Source organism: Ischnura elegans, chromosome 2, assembly GCF_921293095.1.
Source record: "Ischnura elegans chromosome 2, ioIscEleg1.1, whole genome shotgun sequence".
Taxonomy (NCBI): Eukaryota; Metazoa; Arthropoda; class Insecta; order Odonata; family Coenagrionidae; genus Ischnura; species Ischnura elegans.
Genome location: NC_060247.1, coordinates 87,747,480 through 87,763,930, shown reverse-complemented (window position 1 = coordinate 87,763,930; position 16,451 = coordinate 87,747,480). Strand labels below are relative to the sequence as shown.

General features: G+C 40.0%; 1 protein-coding gene across 1 annotated transcript; it reads right to left on the bottom strand.

The window, feature by feature from the left end:
- Positions 1–15,218: 15,218 nt before the first annotated feature.
- Positions 15,219–16,178, bottom strand: LOC124153202. The gene has a single exon (XM_046526302.1). The coding sequence runs from the start codon at positions 16,176–16,178 to the stop codon at positions 15,219–15,221; it is 960 nt and encodes a 319-aa protein (XP_046382258.1).
- Positions 16,179–16,451: the final 273 nt, after the last annotated feature.

Below are 16,451 nucleotides of genomic sequence, written 5' to 3'. Positions count from 1 at the left end.
CGATGACTATCACGAAGCTTCCAGATTCAAAAAACAACAAAATATCGAAATTTATTCCATGAATGTGACAAAAAATATGATCAATTGATGACTATTTTAAAATCATAAAATAATAAGATACAAGGAATATGAGTTTCCAAACTATGAAAACACGATGTGAGCAAACACAAAAAAATGGCGTGGCGTCTGATAGACGCCAAGCGACCAACGATGGTTGAAAACAAGAGAAAATGTGGTCTCTTTACTCTTCACACGACAAATAAAGAGAAATTAGCTACTTCTCCCTCATTAGACACCATTTAGAATACGCTGACAGTGTTTTGGGACCCTTATGGAATAGGATTAAAAACAGTGTTAGAACGCGTGCAAAGAAGAGCTGCCAGGTACGTGAAAGGTCGGTACGATAGTCTTGTTAGTGTAACTCACCTCTTAAATTAACTCGGATGGGAATCTCTGTCAGACCGTAGATTGAAAAATAGACTAAACCTTTTAGATAAATTCAAGAGCAGTGTCTTTTCTAACGAAGTTAGCCATATCTTACGGACGCCAACATACGGTAGATCAGGTCATATAAATAAAATAAGAGAGACAGACTGTAGAATAGACAGATTCAGAATGTCTTTTTTTCCACGATCAATAAGAGATTATAACGGCAGCGTTAGAACTCACATTAGACTTGTAGTATAGCCTACTAACTTATGTGTATATACTTTAATGTATGTTTCTGAATTTCATTATCATTTCTAACAGCATATGGTAGCATAATTTTTAAGTATGCGAAGAGTTTTTGGACCATGTGGTGTGCATGCACAAATCAAATTGCATGCTGCATGCTGGTGATTGATCACCCCCTGCCAAACACCCTACAGATGGCTCGCAGGGTATTATGTAGATGTTGATGCACACTCTATCACGATCGACAATTAAATAAAATTGGCGAACCAGCCCATTTGAAAGTGCTGTAATCTCAATGCGTGTCGTACGCACCCCATAGGATGTACCGAGACGTTAGTGGGGGTAAGAGGGATGCCTCCTTGTCACGCAAGGTGTCTCTGCTGAGGGGACCAACAAGAGAGCGCCATTGTAGAGCGGAGAAAGGGAAAGTGAAGGGGAGGGAACACTGCTTCTGTGGCCAACTCCTCCCAAAGCGAACAATATCGGCAATAAACGACTCCTCTCTCAGACCGATGCCTTCTGCTTTGCAACGTGCCAGATTCCCATCTCAGTTCAGTGGCTCGGAATGACTTCAAGTTGGTCCTTTTCCTTTGTAACCGAGGCGAGGGACAAAGAGGAGACCAAGAATTGGGATAGGTTTCCTGTTGATGGATGAAAGAGGCTGGCTGAACTCCTTGCCAGACTGAGGCTCGGCGTTCGCTCTGGCTATCAGAATGAGGAAGAAAATACTACACGCAGAAGTATGAATAATGATAATATTCACCGACAAAAACCGTATATTACAAGAGAACTGATATTTTATTGATCAAAGAATCAGAACGAAAACCAAATATAGTCTATGTAGCAGTGCCACAAAGTCATAAAGTTGAGTTCACTGAAAGAGAGAAAATCCAAAAATATCGAAATTTGGCTTCCAAAATAAAAAAATAATTGAATATTAAAAGAAGTCAGTATTCACCCACTAATAATATCGCCGGAGGGAGTGTTATCAAAAAGGCTCAAAAAATATATTTCAAAATATTTAGAGTTAAGGATTCTATCCAAAAGTAATACATTGATGCACATGTCTTAGCTTATTTGGAAATATTGACACAATTCTCGACGAGCTGGTCTTCCCAGTTCCACCCTCTCGTATTTCTGAATGAAATTTGAAAATAGAATTATCACCTATTGCGTGATTATGTCTTCATTTTGAAGCTGCTTACAGGAGAGTAAGTGAAAGGGTTGTTTTTTAAACCAACATATGACGACAAATACCCGTTAAAGAATCACAGAGAGTCTGTAGAACGCTGAAGGAAAACTTTTGATCAAACATTAATTGCACTTTTGAGGAATAAATTTTAAATTTGAAGGAAGTAGCCAATCTTCATGCAATTAGTGCTCCTGAGATCGAAAATTATTGTAAAAATCGTAGGTTATCTCAGGTCTTTTTACAAGAGTTTATTTACGAGAATTCCTTCGAAAAAGGCACTTTTTAGATGTAAGCCATCGTACTTATTTTGCGAACGAAATGGACAAATGAAGCCGATTCTTATTTTCATGCTGGGGCGATGAATTAATGTTCATGGAAATTGAAAATGAGGTATTTCTTTAATTAACTATGGTGTTTTGAGATGAGAGCTTATACAATATAGTATGCAGATGTTATTTGGCTATGTGGGTTAGCCAGTTTTAATAGGTGATTATTAAGACATGTTTCCCTGAGCTCTGTGCCTCATGTATGCATTGGTAATCTCAGACGATGTAAATATGCTATCTACTCGTATAGAAACTTGGTCCCTGTGACGTCACGTGGAGTGGCATTGCATGGGCGCCAATCTAGCCTTTTTCAAATGAGGATAAAATTGACCATTGCCAATCGTCTGAACTGGAATTTCTAAAACCAAATAATTGGCATATTTAAAGAATACACTAATGGCGGGTAACGAATCGCAATCAATGCCTTTCGCTTTCTTTGATCAAGGAAACTACCCTATTTACACAAACGTAAGTTGCACCTTCCTCGCCAGTTGGAATGCACATAGTTCGTGGTGGGTGCGGTGAGAAATAACGAAGTTCCAGCCGACTGAGGTGAAGTGGAAAAGCCTTAGAGCGGCCCGGAACAAGGTAAAGGATTATGGGAGGATGGTTAAAGAAAACTCACCAAGACGGTTCGGATATCTTGTCGGAAAATTTCTTCTGGTACAAGGAGTGGAATGCTTGACAAGGCTTTGCTCGGTCCCCTTTAAGGGATTAAATTTTACCGCCAAACGAGAAAAGGGTTAGAAGCCATTACAGAATACTTAGAGAAAAATTTCCTTGTTGTCAACGTACAATGCCACTGAAACCAAGATTAAATATTTTTAGAAGATGAATAATAACATAACCTATCACAGATGAATGAATCCCAAGCGCGCGCGTGACGTGATCAAAACGTAGAAATGATATCTACTCAAACATATCGACCGTGACTTCGTGGAAGTATTTAATATTTGTTAGAGCGTAGGTTTCCGCGGCGATGGTCTGATCTCTGCATTTCTCCAGGGTTTTCTTCCGCGTCAGGTTGTTGGTTGATTGACAACAGTTTCGCTGGCTGTCCTGCCAGCGTCTTCAGGTCGAAGGTGACCTGACGCGGAAGAAAACCCTGGAGAAATGCAGAGATCGTATTTAATATTTATTATTGATAGTTTGTACTTCTCCACCAAACAATTTTTTGGTCGTGCAACCGGTTTCACCTCATAGTGGCATCCTTAAGCACAACGTAGATCACGAAGAATGTTTGTTTGCCTGAATTTTACCAGGAATTTCTAATGGAATAAATAGTTGTGTATCACCAGCGCTTCGACAGACGATTCTTCTATAGTCATCAGGGCAAATTGAGTAAGTTTCATTGAGCAAAAAACAGGGATTCCACGCATTGCCAAGTTTATGCCCCGAGTCACGACTAAAAGTATTTTTATTAAGCCAATCTCAATGACCTTCTTAGCAAGCATATCCCAGAAGTTGTCGGAACGGCAGACCAATTTGGCGCTTTCTCATTTTATCTTGTGGTGCCTATTGATGCTCAGCCACTGCAGACTTATCGGCATGTCCAAGACTAAAATGCTTCCTATGCTCCTTAAGCTTGGTGGCCATCGCTCGACCAGTCTCTCCCAGGTCCCTTGGGCCAAATTTCTCAGGAAATCTGGTTGACGCCAGAGATCATTAGGTGAACGGGGCTCAGGATTACAAAGCAGATCTTTTACCTTCCCTATTTAGTCTCTAAGTTCACTAATGGGCCTATTAACTATATATATCTTGAGAATATTGGAGATATTGGTAGATACTGTTGATAAATACGGTGTTACGTCCCTGGCAATCGGTCTAGGCTTATAATTTTCTTGCGACAGACTTGCGTTGAAAGCTCTTTTCTTAGCCAAAGTGATACGTTGGTAGCTGCATTCTTTTTTCCGGAAGGTTTTCTTCTGAGACTACTGAGACTCACGGTGTCGGCTGTTGCCTTTGTACGACGTACCTCTCTCACAGATCAGCACACATTTGAAGGTATCGCTGTTCTGTGTGAGGGTGGTTATGGCAATACACAACCATTGACAACACAACAATATAAACCGGTAAAATCCTGAGATGATTTAACGCAAATAATGCGTCCGGAGAGAATTAAACAACAGGATCTTTGTTTTATCTTCGCTGTTCCATCAGTTACAAGGATAATTCCCTAGCCACCGAACGTAATGGTGTCCTCTCCTTTGTAAATTTATTTTAATTTGAAATATTTTTTCTGTTTCCAATAATATTAAGTAGAAAATTTAAACACATTCAAATTATAAATTACCAGACCATATTGATATGCAGTGAAACACGTTTTACCATAGAGTTTACTACAGATGAAAATGTTTTAGAAGAGTCCCAAATATCAAAAAATGTAATAATTAAACTAATTTATTATTCAAGGTATCATTTTTCAGAATACGTGGGTAAAAAGCGATAGAATGTCTCGAATTATTTGCATGCGCCATATCATAATTACCACTTTCTGTGAGGAAAAGGCCTTAGAGTAAGGTAATTGGGAGTAAATATGAAATTCAGCCTAAATTCAACACACATCATATTTTTAGCTACACATTTAGTCGTAAATTGGTAGTAATTGAAACTGGAAACATTCATTAGATTCCAGAATGTCAATAAATATAGCACATACCTACTTGGTGTATTGGTTGCTCTATATTTTCCAAATGACGATGGAAATACAACTAACTTTTAGAATAAAATAAAATCCATTACCGAAATTTTAATAGGCTCGGTCTTTTTTATTACATCCATTGTTTTTTTCTAAAAATCTATTAATATAGATGAATTATAATTTTTCATCCAGTACATAACGTCCGAACTCTTTAAAATTCAGGTAGTGGATTTTATTTAATTATAAAAGTTAGTTGTATTCCCATCTTTATTTGGAAAATATATATATTAACCAATATATCTAGTCATAAAGTAAAATAGTCGAAACGTCGGCAGTAATGCAGTTCCAAACCCGGTGACGATGCCGAGAACTCTTCATGCGGTCAATTCGCCGGGAAAGCACAGCCTACCTCTATTTCCGATAATATAAAATATCTGTCGCAACGCCAGTATTAGGATATTTGTGGAGATTATAACCTCAAACACAATTTTGGAAACTGAATTAAAAGACAAGGACAGTAAACCGCATCAGCATTTGACGATCGCTAAATTTTCGAAAAAATAATAACACACCATTTTTATTGACAAAATAATAATACACCATCATGCAAAGTGGCAGTATAAATCATATATACTTCTATGGGATGGACTGGGGACTTCCCTATGTAATCCCATTGGTTCCTAGGCGAAAAAAACCTCGGGGCGGAAGCAAACAAGTAGTTGTGCAGACACAAACGGACGCGGTCGTATACGTTTCGCCACTTATCCAAATTGCGGAAACGCCTGCTTAGTCCCTTAGAACGACATTAGTTCTCCTTTTCTCTGTAGTTATTTTTTTTAAGTTTTCACGCCCCTTCTAACTGACCTTCCTCAATCTCCGACGGAGTGCTCCCATGGGTGTCAAAAGTTTGCACAAGGGTTCTTAAACTGGTGAAGGTGAAATGGATATCCACGGTGCCTCCCCCGATGCTATTGTAGCAGAGGTGCGAGCGGGGGTCTTTGGAATCAACAGCGTGCGACAGCTGAAGAGGGGAGGAGGGTAAGGGAGACCCAGGTTGCCGCTTAAGAGGGGATTATCCCCTTTCCCTTCGGACGGATGGACTCTGAAGTTTCTACGGGTGAGAATGGAGCTGCTGGAGACCACACAGGAGGATGATCCACTGGAGGATAATAGGCTCTCGCGGCAATTGCCACCAGCCCCTTGAAAAGCTAGCATATCCGTGTCCGCTAGTGATGGGTCCTGCCGGATGGATTTGTGCCAGCGGAACGGATCCTCCAGAGAAGAGTGATAAGGAACGATTCCGGTTGTAGGGACAATTTTGAGCCTGCCTTGCAGCTCCGTTGACTGTGGCTCACAAAGACAACTTTCGCCCGACCGGTCTTTTTCGGTGGCGGATTACTAGCTTCATGTTAGTTGTTTAATAATTATAATAATAATATTTATGGCACATCATCATCAACATCACTGGTCAACAATCCTAGGATTGGTTTGACGCAGCTCTCCACTCAATTCTCCTATCAGCTAATCTTTTCACACCTACGTATTTCTTCTCTTTCATATCCTTCTTTACTTGTTCCATATATTTTGTTCTAGGTCTTCCTTTTCCGTTCTTGCCTTCCACTTGTCCCTCGACGATTGTCTTTATCAAGCCATCATGTCTCAAGATGTGGCCTATGAGGTTGTTCCGTCTTATGGCACATATAAATACAATTTTTAGTAGTACAAAATAATAATAATAATAATTTCGTCTTTATTTTACAAGTGAATTTAGGACTAGATAGTTCTCTCTTACAATTAATTTATTTCATAACCACATTCATCTATGCCCTGGATGATGATCGAACCCCCCAGGCGGGATTCGAACCCGCGACATCTAGGATAGCAGCCGGAGATTTACTGCGGCGCCACCGAGGCCGGCAATGTCATGTATAATTGGAATTAAGATTCGCCGACATGTATAATTCGAAACATAGGTGCGCCATTGGAATTAAGATTCCGTTTTCGAGTTACCGACTAGTTTTACATTTGGATGTTTGGGATGTGTTGCCACATATTTGAACAAAGGAGTCTCGGTGGTGGCAGTTACGAAAGAAATCCACGAGTTGAACAAACAAATTTGAAATTTCATATAAATTAATACATGAAAGCACTAAACTAGGACACTGAAATTGAACTCATCTACCTCGTTCCATACATTATCAATCAAATTAGATGCATTAATCTTATCTTATAATTTTAAACTATGGTATAGTATGCGAGTTATTACATATGGTCGTACCTCAGAAACTGTCTCTACTCCTTTCTATTTCTTTATAAATTACTATGTTAAGTCACCCTTGACATGTAGAGAATAGGTAAATAAGTAGATATGTGAATGAGAAGGAATACGCAGGTGTGAAAAGATTAGCTGATAGGAGAATTGAGTGGAGAGCTGCGTCAAACCAATCTTAGGATTGTTGACCAGCGACGATGAAGAAATGAATGAGAGATGAACAAAATCCAATTGTTAAGAACTTTATATCAATAAAAAAGAAAGTTAAAGGACACTAGGACTAAAACATTCTGCAAAATTTGAGCTTTTCTGCGTATTAATATCAGTAAATCGCAGTGCTGCCCTTTGAATTATGATAGAATAGCAAACTAATAGTCAAATCTTTTCTCGGGAATTTAGATCCTATGATATTTTCCTGGGAATTGGCGATATGCTGGATCAAAAAATACATTTTTTCATAGAAGGTATTTAGTGGCGATACGCTGGATCAAAAAATACATTTTTTCCAAGAAGGTATTTTTGTGGTACGTGATTTTAGGTATTCAATTAACTACATTTAAAGTTAATAGGCCTTTTTTGGTTTTGCGATTTATATGTACATTCATCTTGTTTTTTCAGGATTAAATAAATATATCGTGATGTTGTGTTTTCATAAGATAAACCTAATTTAAATTTTATAGAAAAATATTAGGCTATAAGATAAAAATTCTTCAATTGCAGAGAAATATAAAATTTTAAAAAATGTTCATAAATTTGACAAATAATTGTTTAAGATGAATTATATGCCACTTTAAATTCTCCGTCGATGTCATTGAAGAGATGAAAAATTAGTGTACACAGCGGGTTGGAAGACGTAAAAAAAGAAATGAATCAGAGAACGAATCTTTGAACTAAGCCCTTAAAGTGAACGAGAGGGATACGAGCGAAGTTGTCCATCGCCAGCTGTCAACTACCGCTCTTCTCTCAAAAGGTTTCCCCGCACAATGGGGAAGTTTACCCAGCTTCTCACGAATGACAGAAATGGATGCCATCATCCTCCTGAAAAGACCGCAAAAGGTATCTATCTGCGCTTAAATCTCTGGCCTAAGAGGGACGGTCTCTTTTCGGAAGTTTGGTCGGGACTGTTGGTCGCATCCCTCGAGAGGCAATTTTGTGGTGGGAATTGGATTTGAGTTGGATTTTCGTGGTGTGAGTGGGGACAGGGTTTGTGAGGTGTCTACGAACAGAGTCAGCGAGGACGGCTGTGAGGGGAAGACGAAAAGTGGGGAATTCCCCCACATAATAAGGCTGCAGACACAGGATTCACAAAGTAATGAAACAAAACTAAAAACAAGACTAGCTGCCGGGATATAAAACCGCCGAAATTAAATATAATGAACTATTAAACATCTAAAAAATATATTTGAGGAAATGAAAAGCCAGCTAATACGGCTGCAGAAACAGGATTCACAAAGTAATGAAACAAAACTAAAAACAAGACTGGCTAACGGGATATGAAACCGTAAAATTAAGTATAATGAAAGATTAAACATCTAAAAACTATATTTGAGGAAATGAAAGCGAAAGAGTTAAAGTTATTACTTTACGAAAAGTGAGGAATTCCCCCACCTAACACGGCTGCAGAAACAGGATTCACAAAGTAATGAAACAAAACTAAAAACAAGACTGGCTAACGGGATATAAAACCGTAAAATTAAGTATAATGAAAGATTAAACATCTAAAAACTATATTTGAGGAAATGAAAGCGAAAGAGTTAAAGTTATTATTTTACGTAAACTGGGGAATTCCCCACCTAATACGGCTGAAGAAACAGGATTCACAAAGTAATGAAAAAAAAATTAAAACAAGACTAGCTACCGGGATATAAAACCGTCAAAATTAAATATGATAATGGATTACACATCTAAAAACTATGTTTGAGGAAATGAAAAGCCAAAGAGTCCAAATTATTTTTTTAAACAGAGTAAGGCATTAGTTTTGAAAGAACAGAGAGATGGCACTTTTTCACAGGTTTATAACTGAAAGTACGATGCGTTTCGACCGTCAGATCATTAGAAAGTACAATGAGGATTTTTGGTTCCGGAGCTGTACTTATACAAAACGGATGGGTAAGGGGTGGAAGGGGAAGGTTAGGAGAGGAATGTGTCATTGGGTGGTGCGCTTGGGGAATGGTATGGCAAGGAGTGTGAAGTGGCCACAAAATTTTTGTTCGTTCCTTAGAGAAATGCCTCCTTCTTTCACAATTTCCAACTTTTCCAGAGTGCCCAGTCTTTGGCCTTTCCTCTCCACGTGGACGATCTCTGAGTCAAAATCACAAGAATGTTTATCTTCAAGATGATTGCCACGAGAGAGGTGGTATCTCCTTTCTCCCAGCATTTTCTGTGCCCCTTCATATGTGTGTCGAAGTTCCTGCCTGTATGACCGATGTACACTTTTTTGCAATCCTTGCACTTCATTCTACAAACCCCAGATAGTTAAATGTGAGGGATCTTATCTTTAGTGTAAGATACAGAAATTGATTACAGAAACATGCAAAAACTTGGTGACCAATTGACACTATTGAGTCTCTGTTCTGTGCTAACATCTAGTGTATAATCAAATGCACTAGTAAACATCTAGTTGATCTGTTGTTTTATTTGATTAAATTCTGTACCCTACTCTGTTTAGAAAACATCACCTGTACCCCTTGACTTCTCACCCCCTCAATTTTTAATTTAATAAATAAATTTGAAAATGATAAAAATTTAGTTCATAATTGATGTAAAAAAATGATGGCAGTTTGTTGGTGGGAAACACCTATCCTGTCTTTCAAATATTGTAGACAAAGACATTCTAACAACAGTCCGATTTCATAATGAGGCAAATTAAAAATATTAAAACGCCAATTCTGGAGATAAATTGTCAGGAAAATCGAATAAAAGAATATACGTGCTATTGCATTAGCACTTGAATTTTTCCAGAGACAGATTGTTGACCGGTTTTTCGAGTGAGAATATTTTCTTTCCAGCAAAAATATCTGCATGGTAGGTAAATATTCTTTCAAGGGAGTAACACACGAAGCGCCTAATTCCTACCAACCACCACTGTCACTCTCGACTGTAGTAGTTGCTCCTCAAGGCACAAAATTTAAATATTTTGCACTCATGTTTTCAACAATGAGTTGATTTCCGAATAGTAAAGGCCAAAATTGTTTAATGATCGCTTTTGAAACTCCGGTGAAAGACATTATCCCTCCCGAACTTGAAAAAAAATATGGTGATTATTAATAGATTATTCTACCGATTAATTTAGGTATCCATGGAGTACTAAAGAAGTAATCTGGGAGCATCCCTTTCCTTTAGGTACAGCCTTCTTCAATTCACAGTAAAACCTTCTCCCTTTCAATCAATCCAAAAAATCATATTCTCTTCCATCCCCTTCCTCGTTTACCTAACATTCTACCCTATAACACCGTTTTCAACATCCCCTCCCCGCTAAGTACTCTCTCCATCCATGCCCTCTGTCTCCTCCGTATCTCATCTAAAAGCTGCCTCTTCTCACCCACCATGTCAAGCACTTCATCGTTCCTCCTCCTCTCCGTCCACTTCACCTTCTCCATTCTTCGCCACACCCACATCTCGAATGACTCCAGTCTTCTCTCGTCTTCCTTGCAAAGTGTCCACGTTTCCGCACCGTAAAGAGCTACACTCCGGATCAAACTCTTCACTAACCTTTTCTTTATACTCTTGCATAACGATCCTCTCAAAAGCTCCTTCCTTTTCATGAACGCCTCCTTTGCTAATGCAATTCTCTTCCTGATGTCCTTATTACTCTATCCATTTTCCTCTAATGTGCTGCATAAATAGTTGAATTGCTCTTCCTGCTCAAGTTTTTCATGGTGATAAATAAATAAAAAATTTTGAGATTACCAATCCTGGCCGATCGCCCGCTTTTCATGCGTTATTATGATCTTCGGAGGGTACTCGAACGCCCCCGTTCGACGTTCATCGACACAGCCAGTTTAGTAAGCGTTTACTCAATGACAGGACCATATATCTTCGACTACATCCTCAGACGGTTCTCTAGGATTCAGAGAGATAAGATTGTGTGGAGAGCTGGGAGGAGAGTTTGGAGAGGGAGAGGGAGGGGTTGTGTGAGGGGTGAATTAATGAGTTGGTGCAGGGAGAAGGGCGGGTGGGGGAGGAGTGGAAGGGGGAAATGAGGGGTAGGAGGGCTTCATCTGTATTGTGGCCCAGCTAATCGGTTGCTAAGGTGGTACTAGAGTACGAAGTCTCCTTGAGTACCAAGAACGTGTTCGAGGAACGTAACCGTGAGTGGGGTGTTAGGGGAATTCAAATAATTTGTAGAAAAATATTGGGTGATAAGATAAAAATTCTTCTGTTACAGAGAAATGTATAATAGGGTAGTTTCCTTCATCAACGAAAACGAAAGGCATTGATTACGATTCGTTACCCACCATTAGTGTATTCATACCATACAAATTATTTGGTTTTAGAAATCCCAATTTAGACGAATGTTAATGGTCAATTTTAACCGCATTTGAAAAAGGCCAGATTGGCGCAAATGCGATGCCACTCCACGTGACGTCACAGGTACCTAGTTTCTATACGAGTAGATAGGAGTTTTACATCGTTTGAGATTACCAATGCATGCGTGAGGCACAGAGCTCAGGGAAACATGTCTTAGTAATCACCTATTGAAACTGGCTAAGGTCGGAAAGTTTTCTTCGTTTGATAAGGTATCAATAATCCTTATTTAATCCAAGCGCTACCAGCTAGCAGGGTACTCGGCTACCTCCTAGCATCCTGCGTCGTATCAGCGCTCAAAGCCTCGCCCCAAGGTCACCTCACACGGCGACAGCGGGAACCAGAACGACGTCACACGGGGTATTCCCAGCATTCATACTTAGCCGTTGCATTTTCGCGCGCTTGAAAATTTTCTCTTTTTATTTAATCGCGAAAAATAGATATCGTCATTTAAAAATATAAAAGCGTGAAATACGTACTCCAGGAGTTATAATCTTTCGATTTAGGCAATAAAAATAATAATAATCCACCACATTTAAAAAATATTCATTAATTTTGCAAATAATTGTTTAAGATGAAATATATGCCACTTTAATTTCTCAATCGATGTTATTGAAGAGATGGAAAATTCGTGAACACAGCGGGTTGGAAGACCTTAGGGGACTTCAGCCACCCCCCCCCCCCCCCCATCACCCACGAAAAAGGCCCACCAAAATCCGATACCGGAGCTGCAATCATTAAAAGGGAGGTCAAAGACAATGGTCGAAAATTATAACAAAAAATTTTTCTGCAAGCAAAAGAAGCAGAAGTGAAATAGGAAAAGTAAAGGTGGAACAAAGGAACAGAAAGATAAGATCGGAAATTTACAATATAATTTTCGAAAACTGAATTTCTTCATTCTTTCATGGTTATCCTCATGAACACTAATTCGTTTCCATCAAAAGGTATTGAAAAAGTAGTTCTAACTGAAATGAGCGAGCAGTACAAATACTGTCGGGCAAATAAAGACTACATTACTAGAGAGATGACAATTCGGTTAACCTTTTTAACCCAGAGCTGCTTCTGCGAGAAATTAAATTTCAAGACTTCTCATTTTAAAAATGTTAAAGTTATCGACTTAATCATAATTATTGTGGCAGCTACATATTTCGCCATTAAACTTTACAGCATAGAAGAAGACTTGGTATAAATCTTTCCTGAATGGAGCTGAAAATGTATAACTTCAAGGGCGTACCCAGGATCATAACTAGGGGGGGCAAGCCGTGGTCGTAAGTTGCAACATTTTAGCCAAGAAAAGGTTAATGAAACCGAAATTTTAAGAAAATTATCACAGATTAGTTAATTATTTGCTTGAAAAAATAATTATTTTTATTTTACTTCTCTGTCTTATACTAATATAACTTTTCTTCAAAAGAAAATTTGTTCTAAACTTTCGGTTTTGAACTAAATTTATTTTCGCTTCTAAGAGGGAGGGGGAAGCAGCCTCCTCCTGGCCCCCGCTGAGTACGCCCATGTATACCTTTTTGATGCTACTTATAAGCAATATTTGGTTATAATGGTTTAAACCCCAAACGAATGTGTATAAATGTACTCGGATGCTATTTGAATACTTGAACATCAATAATTGGGTACATTAGAGGCACACACCTCGGGGTGGGGGCGTTAAATATATTGGGCGGAGCAGTGGAGTGGGTTGAGGGTGGTAAAGATGGAAATGGAAGGGTGGTGGACGGGGCGTGACCGATTCCCTCGACTATTAGGCATAAATCAAGTGGAGTCAGTAGGCAAACAAGATGGTTTGTGGTGGCTCGGGGGAGGTGGGCTCCGATGATGTCGGTTGCGATGTGACTTACGACGGGGCGGGGACGATATTTGTGTGCGGAGGGGGTGGTAGAGGGGGGGAAGTGCTTGTGGAAGGGAGGGGGGAGTTTGAAGAGGGTGGAAGGGGGAAGTGGTCGCGGAGACTCGCGAGCCAGCAGATCCGAGAATCGTTCGGCCTTCTCCAGCTGAGCCTTCCTCGGACGGCTTAAAAAACTTAATTTCCTTTTAAAATTTCACCTTGATGGAGGCTTCTTCAGAGTGTTATTATTACAGTATTCTACCGATTAAGGTATGTTTCCATGGAGTACTAAAGAATTAATCTGGGAGCATCCCTTTCCTTCCAGCGCTACCTTCTTCAATTCACTGTAAGGCCTACTCCCTTTCAATCTATCCAAAAATCCTATTCTTTTCCTTCCCTTCCTCGTTTCCCTAACATTCTACCCTCTAACACCTTTTTCAACATCCCCTCCCCGCTAAGAATTAGCTCCATCCATACATTCTGTCTCCTCCGTACCTCATCAAAAAGCTGCCTCTCCTCGCCAACCTTGTCCAGCACTTCGTCGTTCCTTTTCCTCACCATCCATTTCACCTTCTCCATTCTTCTACATACCCACATCTCGAATGCCTCCAATCTTCTCTCGTCTTCTTTCCTCAGTGCCCACGTTTCCGCACCGTAGAGCGCTGCACTCCAGATCAAACTCTTCACTAACCTTTAAACTCTTATATAACGATCCTCTCAGAAGCTTCTTCCTGTTCATGAATGCCTTCTTTGCTTATGCAATTCTCTTCCTTATGTCCTTACTACTGTATCCGTTTTCCCTTCAGAGTGTAATAATTAAAAATATGGATTAAAAAAAAAGAAAAAATAAATATATCTATCATCAATGGTTCGCAAACGCTTTTAATAATTTTACTTATTTATTTATTTATTTATTTTCATCGCCCCAAAAAGAGCATATTTAGGGAATTTTTAAATCGAGGAAATAACGTGAAAGAACGACTATCACACACAACTATGCCCTGGGTAGAGACAACCTACCTAGGTGGAACTCGAACCCGCGACCTTCTGTTTATCAGGCGAGGACTTAACCACCCCGCCGCCACCGGGAACTCAGATTCCAACATCAATCAACGAAAAAACGGAATCGACCATCGTGCAGAAGTAAAATTAAATATTTAACTAATAAGAAAGACCCAAAAAAATTCTTTTCATATGCCAGTGACAAAAATTAATACTAGTATAAGTTCTTTGCTGGTCTATGAATTGATGCCTGTATTCCAAAGTATTGGATGTTGGTTATTGCAGGAGTAAATTAAAATTTCCTGGCTTATCTTTGCTAATTGTGTATTGAAAATTGCAATAAGGACAAAGATACACAACTAAAAATATTCTGGATGAGGCGGGCTGCGCTCGTTGATAATGCTCGGCTGATGCAGGTGGATCAGGTCCGCACTCCGTTGAGGTTGAAGTAAGAGAGAATGTCAGTGCGCGGACGAGAATTTAGGCCGGAGCGGCGAGAGAGGGCGCCTGCCGAAGTATTCCCGCGCATGCGCGTTGGGCCGCAGCAGACGGCGTGAGTCGCTGGAATCGTAACCTTGCGTCCGTGCTTCAACATACCGCCCACCTTGAAAGCAGGCGCTTTCAATGACATGCAAAAATAAACAATTGGAATGAAAAAAAAGCATAATAAAAATCTAAAAATGAAACAGATTCTGCTTTGAAATAAATGATATGAAAATAATACATGAAAACACAAAACATTCTTAATTCTCAATTGGTAGAATGCACAGCTTGTTAATAGCTCTCTTAAAAACACCCGTGGAGGTTTTTACGGTAACGACACGGCATAAGCCATCTCCCCCTGGATGAAGCTCCAACACTCTTCCGGTCCTCCACTGAAGAGGGGGCTGGTTTTCCTCGACGAGCAGCACCAGAGTCCCAACTCTTAGATTCTCCGACTTAACCGTCCACTTGGTCCGCTGCTGAAGACTGGACAAATACTCCGTCGACCATCTCCTCCAGAAGGCCTGGAAGAGCTGCTGCACATGTTGCCACCGCGACAGTCGGTTGACCTGGAGAGCAATCAAATCTGGCTCTGGCATTGAGGTTAAGGGTTGGCCAATTAGGAAGTGGCCGGGAGTGAGAGGCATTAGGTCATTAGGGTCGTTAGACATGGGGGTGATAGGGCGTGAGTTGATGCAAGCTTCAATTTGCGCTAACAGTGTAGTTAATTCTTCATACGTAAGGATAGCCTTGCCGATCACTCGTAGAAGATGGCGTTTTGCAGATTTGACGCCTGTTTCCCAGAGACCCCCGAAATGCGGAGACCTGGGTGGTATGAAATGCCACGCCACATTGTATTCTGATAAAGAGCGAGAGACCTCGTATTGATGCTGCTGTGATTGGAATAATCTGCGTAGTGCTATCAACTCGTTTTTTGCTCCCACAAAATTGGTAGCGTTGTCGCTGTAAAAGTCATGCGGTCTCCCTCTGCGTGCCATAAAGCGTCTCAAAGCTGCCAAAAAAGAAGCAGTAGTAAGATCGCTGACGAGCTCCAGATGGATAGCCTTTGTGGAAAGGCATATGAAAAGAGCCGCGTAGCCCTTAACGGGTGGACTGCGCCTCTGTTGCACCCGTCGAAACCACACAGGACCAAAATAATCGATGCCAGTGTTGCTAAAGGCTCTGCTGGGTGCCACTCTTGGAGGTGGAAGTTGTCCCATGAGTTGCTTAGAAGTGGAAGGGTACACTTTAAAGCAATTTAAACATTTGCTTACTACCTTGTGGGCTAGTTTTCTGCCATGAATAGGCCAGTAAAATTGTCGAACCTCACATAAGAGCGCTTGAGGTCCTGAATGTAAGGATAATATATGAAATTCTTTTACTATCAATTCAGTAAAATGCTCATTTTTTGGCAAAACAATTGGATGCTTCCGGTCATAATTTAGTCGCGAATTTTCAAGTCTGCCGCCCACCCTGATCATACCCTTGTCATC

Coding starts and splice junctions, on each gene's coding strand:
- LOC124153202 (XM_046526302.1), bottom strand. CDS start 16,178: ATGGGACAACTTCCACCTCCAAGAGTGGCACCCAGCAGAGCCTTTAGC.